This window comes from Formica exsecta, unplaced genomic scaffold (assembly GCF_003651465.1).
Source record: "Formica exsecta isolate Colony F162 unplaced genomic scaffold, ASM365146v1 scaffold1505, whole genome shotgun sequence".
In the NCBI taxonomy this organism is placed as follows: domain Eukaryota; kingdom Metazoa; phylum Arthropoda; class Insecta; order Hymenoptera; family Formicidae; genus Formica; species Formica exsecta.
This window is the reverse complement of record NW_021848831.1, coordinates 151,263-159,991: the sequence shown is the minus strand read 5'-3', so window position 1 is coordinate 159,991 and position 8,729 is coordinate 151,263. Positions and strand designations below refer to the sequence as shown.

The following is an 8,729-nucleotide window of genomic DNA, read 5'->3' as shown; positions in this document are numbered from 1 at the left end:
TATATGTTCGTGATAACGTTATAAATTTTTCCGATGCGAGAGGCGGGACAACGCTTTCGCGTTTTAACTTCGATATCACGGGAGAGACGCGGTCGAAATGATTAATGAACGCGACACTCTTTTCAATTACTTTCCTCCTTTAATGCATTGTGTCCTTTTACACACACGGGGATTTGTTTTCTCCATCGCGGTATTTAACCTACATATCCTCGCGGCGCAATAAATCATTACTACCCTTAGACGAAAACAATTCGTAGGTGCAATTTACGATCAATTAATCTTGATCACGTACGACAAGCATCTGCAGTTGTACGAACAGCGGTAACATCAGGAGCAAGCCGAAAATTATGGCGGAAATGCTTTCCATAGTTGTAGTGAGGACTCTCGTTACTTGTAAGGAATGATGAAAGGGATCGAGCTTGTATTACCAAACCATCTTGAAGCGCGTAACTGATTCGTGCGTAGAGTCGTCATTGTAGTATCAATTTAACTCGATGTGTTACGGATCGTGATTGGAAAATCGAGGCATGTTGAATTTTGCACTTGGCACCGCGATATGCGACAAGCTTTGACACGTCGTGAAATAAGTAATGGAAACTATCGATTGTTCATAAAATTGCTAATGTGTAAAGGCACGCCTAATAAAATGTATATATATTTCCATTCTGAATTTTTTTTTTTTTGAAGAATATTAGAAATTGATTTCTTTAGCGTTTTACATATATTTTTATTGATGTTTTTCGTTTTATTCCATTATACTATATCTGCTTATTATTGTATGCATCGAATAGAAAATTCGACACGTACAATAATAATTTTTTAAATTAAAATATTAATTATTTTAAGCTCTGTGCTACAATTTGGATTTTATATTCTTGTATGTTACCTCACCACGCTAATTGCTTTGCATAGAGCAAGTCACGAAATCGGCTATTCTGGATGAAACATATGCTGAATCAAGGGAGAGAATTCCATTATTGCGTAATAACTCTCAAGATTCGACACACCAGAGAAGAAACAAGGGCATCGGCGTCTCTATAATAGGGTGCAATTTAGATGCGGTGGAAACAGACAACACCGTGTCCTGCGAAGCGTAAATCATGGATGCGGCACCCCGGTCCGAAGGGGGTTGCACATGAGAAGGAAAATGGAGGCTAGAGAGAAGTGCATATCTTAATTACAATATTCCCACGAGCGGAATACACAGGACCCTCGGCCGCGCTTCGCCGTCGCCGCCGCCTCTCGTCCCCCCTTATGCCCCCTCCCCCTCCACACTCCTTAGCCTTTCTCCAGGCAGCTTGTAGGAATTTAATTAATTTGCTAGTGGCTTGCTCCTTGTCGCCACTCTGAAATATTGTATATCCTTCCCACCCTTTAAAACCCGAGCCAACCGTCGAGTGCGTCGCCTTTGCTCTGGATTCGCAATCTCCTCACGATTATCACGCTCGGTTGACCCCCTCGCTATCTTCTCTTTCCTCTCTTTCTGTCACTAATCGGTACACACTTCGCGAGAAATCGCATATCAAGTGATCACAGCGGCTTCATCAGCTACGGCGGAAAGCCAGGCTAAAACTCTCGTTGTAAGCGAATAATATGGGTAAGTTCGCGCAAGAGAGAAGTTTTCAAGATTTCGCGGAAACCGAAACACTTGAGAAACTCGAAACTTTCTCGCCGGAAGAGAGTTTCTTTCCAGAAATACGTTGCATGATCGACAAAGCGGAAATACTCGATGACCGAGTATCAAAAATCTTTCGAATTAGCGTGAGAAATATGAAATTGCGACGAGCTTTACACATTATATATTAACCTTATAAATTATCACGCTCAGAATTGATACAAAAATTTGATATTCCGATTAAATCCTCTTTGTGGAAAGAGCAATTACATAATTTTATGTTACACAATAATTTGATAGAGCAAACAAAATTGTAACGTATTATGTATAGTAAGGGAACGGTTCATAATCATTAGATCGTTTGAACGTTCTCTGCTATAACTTTCCGGAGACTATGCTGGTTAGTATATATTTCCGGATGTTTGAGGTTTCTCCAAAGTTCCAAGTTTCACAAAGTGCCGGATTTACCACAACTCCCTGTTCCCTGATTCCTGGCAAGTTTTAGGTTTCGCATCCCGCCGATGACGATAATCAGATAACGTTAAGAATTGTTGCATGTTGTACAATCTACGATATAATATTTCGTCTTTTGTCCCTCAATGTTGTTATATTAAGTTTTGCAGTATATTAATAGAGTATTTTTGTTTTCCAAATAAATTCATTTTTAAAAAAATTTATATATTTTTCATCAATTACTATTATTTATATATTTATACAAAGTGTATTTGATTCAAGTGTATGCACTCAGTTATTTCTTTAAATAATAGAGTTATTTAAAAAATGTTTCAAATATAAAAGTTATCTTGTTTAAGAAAATCTATATAATAACTAAAATACTAATTTTAAATTATTATTATTTTTTTTTTTTTTTTTATAAATTGTTTATCGTGGAGCGAGAACTTAATTACACATCGAATAATAATCGCGTGACTTGAACGCATCGTTACATAAGTGTTTACATTTTTAACACGCGCGCAATGAATTGCGATCAGCGGTGAGTCAAATATCATTGTTCGATGAGATACTTCTTTATTGACATGGTGATTTAAAATATGGACATTGCAACTTTATTGCAATTTCGTGCGAGGAAAAGGAAAGTTGAAAAGCAGATTAGGTTTTATAAATTGTCTATGACGGTTTTATTTTTTAAAATAAAATAATATATCTATTTCACTATAATTTTGTAAGGTATTTTGTGACAAATTCGATAATGTGCAATGAAAATGAGATTTTCAATAGTTGTTCATAAGATATTATTACTTCTATTGCTTTTAGCTATAGAATGGAAAAACAAAATATCTTTCATAAAAACTGTCATAGACAATATTTAAAAAAAAAATAATTAAAAATTTTTGTTTATATCATTATATAGATCTTCTTAAACAAAACAAAAAATTAAAAATTAGAAAAATAACTTTTATTCAACACATTTTTTTATAATTCTATTATTTAAAAAAATAACAGTGTATACACATTCAAAAACCAAATACAGTGTATATAAAGTATATAAATGAACTAAAAAAGATAGTAATGTACGAGAATTAAAAAGAATTTCGTACTTTATGTTTATAACATCCATTAATAGCAGACACACTAAGAGAATTAATTTTGAACCGAAGAGACGATGTCTCGCAATATATATATAAAGACGCCCGGACTAATCGATACTGCTTGTTAGTTTTGCCTCTACATCAGTCAGTACATATTTACTTGTGTATGACTTCGTGCTTGATGTATCCTTCGTATCGCGGTATGGTATTGCGCCACTATACACCTAAATTGCCATGCGCATGTTTAAGCTTCGCCGGATAGCATTGCGCGATATTGGAAATTACATTGACGCGATTCATGTTGATAGAATGTAAACCTAAATTCTCCCTCTCTCTCTCTCTCTCACACACACACACATTCAATAGAGTGTATTATATAGTATTGCATTCCCTGGAATACTCTTGAGAAGTTCAACCGCCCGCGAGAAATTGCACATTAAATTATTTTTATCATACTTACATTTAGATGTAATCCCAGAGGAAAGAAAAATTAAGAATCTTGCTAGTTTTTATTATTACTTTTTATCACATGGAATGCTCTTTGAAATTTCTTCACGTTAGATTTTTAAAAGCGCGAAAAAACATGTGTGTGCAAAAAGCATCGATCTGGCGAAGCAGGATTCGACGAGGATTTTCGCCGAATAATTCATCATTCACGACTAGGGAAGATTAGGCTAACGTTTGAACGCTAGGCTGGTCCAGCTGTGTTATGGTCGAAAAAAATGATGGTTTAACTAGATGAAATGCGGACGGAGATTACCGAGCTTAGAGATGAGATTAGACGCGGGGGAGGCGCGAGGCCGACGACACGCGAAAGATGGATGGCGACGGAAAAAGGCAACTAAGCAGCACGTCTGCCGTTGAAAAGCTGAAAATCCTGATTCGATCGGGCGCGAATGCTCGAGCGAGTTCGCAAAAAGCACGCGGAACGGCCAGGAAATCCTTTGGTCGCGCCATTAACGGCGATTTCTCCTAAGCCTCGCCGATCCTCTTCCCCCGTCGATGTCAACTCCATTTCGACTAATCAAGCCGTCATTCACATCGATCATTCGAGCCGCGATCTTCATCGCCGTTTTACGTGTCAAAGCTTTATTCGCATTCAGTGTCGCATTTAGCAATAAATTCGATTGCTCTAATCTTAATTCTGAAGGTCGTCATCCATTAAAAATTAAAGAGACGGTTGCTTATCATCTTTACCAAAAATTTTTATTTCGAGATACATATAAATAATGTTTCATGTTTTAAAATGATATAGAAATAAATATATAGTAATATCTTCTTACGCACATTTTAATATCTATACTTCGTAAATGCGGCTAACAATAAGAGAGATGTGCGTAAGGAGATCCTGATGCGCATGAACGGGCAAGGAACATTTTCAAGATGCGTCGTGGAGGGAAGCCAAGTAGCGAAACCACCGCTTTCTGATGCAATTATGCATGCATTTAGCGAACTTTCACGATACCGACATTCGCGACGTGAGTTTGCGTGCCGTAAATAGATCCCGATCTAACTCCCAGGCCCACTCCTAAACTCAGCAGTCCCGGATTCACGGCTGCGATGTTTGTGGCACCCGAATTGAACGGCTGCCTCACCAAGACGGTCGCCTGTACAATTGTAAACAACGTGCAACTTATTTAGATCCCTTGATTCAGTCTGCAGGATCCTTCGCCGTATCGCGATATCGTCACATACATTTTCTTCGACAATTTTCGCGAGAGGGAAAAGTCACCTTCAAATTGAGCGAGGAATCTCGCGACAGATCTCTATCCTTCTCGTCTTCACTCTCGCGGAGATTAATGGACCGTGGGAAAGAGCGCTCTTAAAGTAACCGGATTATACCGACCTGCGGGCGAATTGCAACGGCAACTGGTGCAGCTGCGGCGATCACGGACGGCGCAACGACGGGATGCACCGCTGCTGCAGCGGATGCGGTGATGCTGGGATCCCGCTGTACGACCGCGTTAAAACCGTTGATGGGATCGGCCGCGTAGGAGACGAGACGCCTGGCACCGTCGGGCTCGATTAAGCTGTAACTTCCTTCAACTACGTCGCCGTTGCGAGTTTCCTCCTGCGCCTTGTTGTCGCCTGGGAAAAGTACGTGTTTATAATGCCCGAATAAAAGTTCCACGTTCATTGTTTCATTTAAGTTACGCGAACGGAGTCCCGGAAATTCTATAATTCGATAGAAACCCTCCATCCCTCACCGACAACAAATAACTGAATTAAATAGTATCGACAGGAATTCACTCTGCGAATTTGGTTACAACGTTCAGACTCAACTTCCTTTTAATTACGAAGTCCGTCTTGCAAATCTGAGCGCCTCTCATTTTCGTCCCATCGAACATTTATAAGGATCCGGAAGAATTAAGGACACAGTTTACTTTAGAAGATAAAAAAAAATCGATTTTTTTTCGCGTGGAGGCTCGTTTTGGCAAAAAAGTTAAATATACAAGATTTAAAAATACTGAGGTACTGTTTAAACATCAATAAAAATATATGTAAAACACTCGAACAAAAAGATCAATTTCTAATATTTTTCAACAAAAAAATTCATTTCCAACAAAAAAATTTCAATTTTTCAAGTACTGCCAGAATAGACTGGGTCCTTAATCGAGCGTTATTATTGATTGCACATTTATAATTTTATCGATAGTCATTACATCTTCAATTACTAACATTTACTAATTTTTTTTAACGAAAAGTATTTGTACATAAATAATTTTCCTTGGAAGCGACTATGTTGTATCTTTAGATAAACGATCCAAATTATATGTATTTAGTTCGAGTTGTGCCAATTAAAATTAAATGGTCTATAATATCTACAAATTGTATTGCAAGGATGTTACCGGTGAGACCATCTGCCACGCTATAACCGAAGCTATATCGAGGATGCGAATTGTAGTTTTCGGCTCTGATAACCGTCGCAGCTGGCTGCTGCGCGACAGCTACTGCGGCTGCACCTGGACCAATGATCCCGGCGCGGGTGACGGCCAGTAAGGCGACGAAATAACCGATAATCTGTATATCAAGAAGGAAATATCAGATCGTCGGTATCCTAAGTGATTAAGTCAAATATGGTTTCAACTAATATCGCTGATATCCGGGTAGTCAGACATTGTACATGCATTGTAATAATTGCATTGAAGCTGCAATGAAATATAATTACATCTTATATCTAATAGAATATTATTTTAGTATAACGGCAAAAATTAATTTATTTGATTTATTTATCAGTTCACTATTTTATTAAAAAAAATAAAAAAATAAAACTTTGACAAGTTATTATTATAACTCGTAAAAAAGTGTTGCCGAATCAACATTATGGAAAACTCAAACGCAAATTAGCTCCAGCGAAATAATTAACAAGTAATAATAAAATGTAGAATATTACTTTATAAGGCATGATGATCATCGCCAGTTTGTGTCCCGGTATTCGTTGACTGACTGTGTGCTTTACACGACTTGGAGAGACAGATTTTATACCAGTCGTGTTGGTCCCCGCCCTTGCATCTCTATATCTTTCACCCCCCACCTTTATTGGGATCAGTATGTGCATTACTCTATGCGAAATATAGATAAAGTATAATATATACCAACGTTGATTGCGATATTACATATCGCTGAAAATTCCAAAAACGTTATCCGAACAGAAGAGTACAAATATCTGATAAAAATAGAGAGCCTTCTATTCAATTTAAAATTCTCTCGAGAGTTAATATTTCCTCAGCAAAATTAAAACCGAACATGTGGAACTTCGATCCGGGCAGGTCGTATTTTTGCATTATATTTGTCTTTAGTACCAATATCATTTTCAAGGCATAATTAATTTTACCGTTATCTAACGAAAGATGACAAAGAGGCAGAAGAAAACAATTAAAAAACCATGTATATTGCGTGCTAATAAAAATTTATCATACACAAAGTAAACCATTTAATGCATTCTATAAATTCTACAAGAAATTTAATTTCTCCAGATTCCAGTTTTATTTCGGTGCAATAATTAAAACTATTATCTATATACGAAGAGAATTACAATTATAAAATTCTAAATGTTTTTAACTGTTTGTGATGACTGATTCAAATTAGAAATTTAATTTCGCGAAAGAAAACTGTCACAATTATATTCAATTCAATTTTATTATCCGTGGATCGTTAAAATATTTTTGTTAAATTTTTTAATCAAATTTAATTTAATTATCTCAGCCCTCGTATATATTTTAATACGATTGCAAAGGTCTTGGGGCAGCCAGTCGACCTGTAACCAAACACTCGATCAAGGTGGTCCAGGTAAAGTACGCGCTAAGAGGGTGATCGTATTATTCAGTAGCGCTGATGTAAGTCAATAATTAATACCATTGCGACATATTGAGTAACAAAATCTCGTCTTTATGAGTCGAGGATCATCGTCAAGCCGACTTTTGATTAAATGTCAGTATACATATACAGGGTGCGGCATTTATAGTGACGCGGGCATATTTATCGGAAACAAAGTGAAATATTTGGAAAGCTCTCGGGATAAGCTATAAGAATATGTAATAAAAAATGGGGAGTTCCTTTTAAGAAAACATCGACCACGTTGACCTCACCTTGAAAAGACCACTTATGGTCAAATCCATATTTTTATCATGTGTCCCCCTCGAAACCATGCAACTTTTGTCTGAAACATTTTTTGATATCTCACTTCGTTTCCGAAAAATATGCCCGCGTCACTATAAATGCCGCACCCTGTATATATGTTTGCTTCATATAGGTCAAGTAAGTCTAGTAGAGTAACTCGAGGATCCACTCGAGGAATCATATGCTCACGCCAGTAACTCTACCTCTGCGTTAATCCATGTGTGCTATATAGCCACGCGTAATATTGAGTGTCTAAATACTCGCACATGTGTGTTCGATCCATAATACATAAGGAATAATTTAACCGAATATACGGGATGCGTGAACATTTTTTATTATAAAAAATGTAATTGTATATAACTAATCAGAGATTTGATATCTCGTTTTCCATGTAAATTAATTAATTAATTCACTTAATTATATAAATTCGAACTTTTCTTTTGTATATAAAAAAATATACATTTTACAGCTGATCTCTTCTTGGTACGTCTATAAAATAAAAAATGAAATCGTTTTATACATATTTTAAAAATCAAAAAAATATTAGGAATCAATAAAAAGAAGTGGCACAAATTAAAACTCTAAGAATTAGCAAAAAATTAAGTTCTCCGAGGAAAAGAGAATATATTTAGGTAGCATCCCAGACAGCACAAGGATGTCCTTAGGACGTCCAAAGGGCATCCAGGACATACATGTAGGATTTATCCAATGGACATTTATAGGACATTAATACTTATTATTACAATACTTAAAATTTCTAAATTATATTAAATAGCCTACATAACCGAAAGTAATCATGTATGCATATTAAATTTTCATAAAATATATTTATAATAATATCTTAAAACATCCTACAAATATCCTGAACCATCCTGGACATATTCAGGATGATCCTGAGGACGTTTTGTGCTGTCTGGGATATAAATAATAAAAATTCCATGTAT

The 8,729-nt window shown here is 36.4% G+C and overlaps 1 protein-coding gene across 1 annotated transcript; it reads right to left on the bottom strand.

The window, feature by feature from the left end:
• Positions 1 to 4,372: 4,372 nt before the first annotated feature.
• LOC115232901 (larval cuticle protein A2B-like) lies at positions 4,373 to 6,619 on the bottom strand. Its single transcript, XM_029803068.1, has 4 exons — positions 6,560 to 6,619; positions 6,015 to 6,186; positions 5,012 to 5,253; positions 4,373 to 4,772 (listed from the first exon to the last, which is right to left on the bottom strand). Exons 1-4 carry the CDS (start codon positions 6,578 to 6,580, stop codon positions 4,611 to 4,613), a joined length of 597 nt encoding a protein of 198 aa, XP_029658928.1. The 5' UTR covers positions 6,581 to 6,619; the 3' UTR covers positions 4,373 to 4,610.
• Positions 6,620 to 8,729: the final 2,110 nt, after the last annotated feature.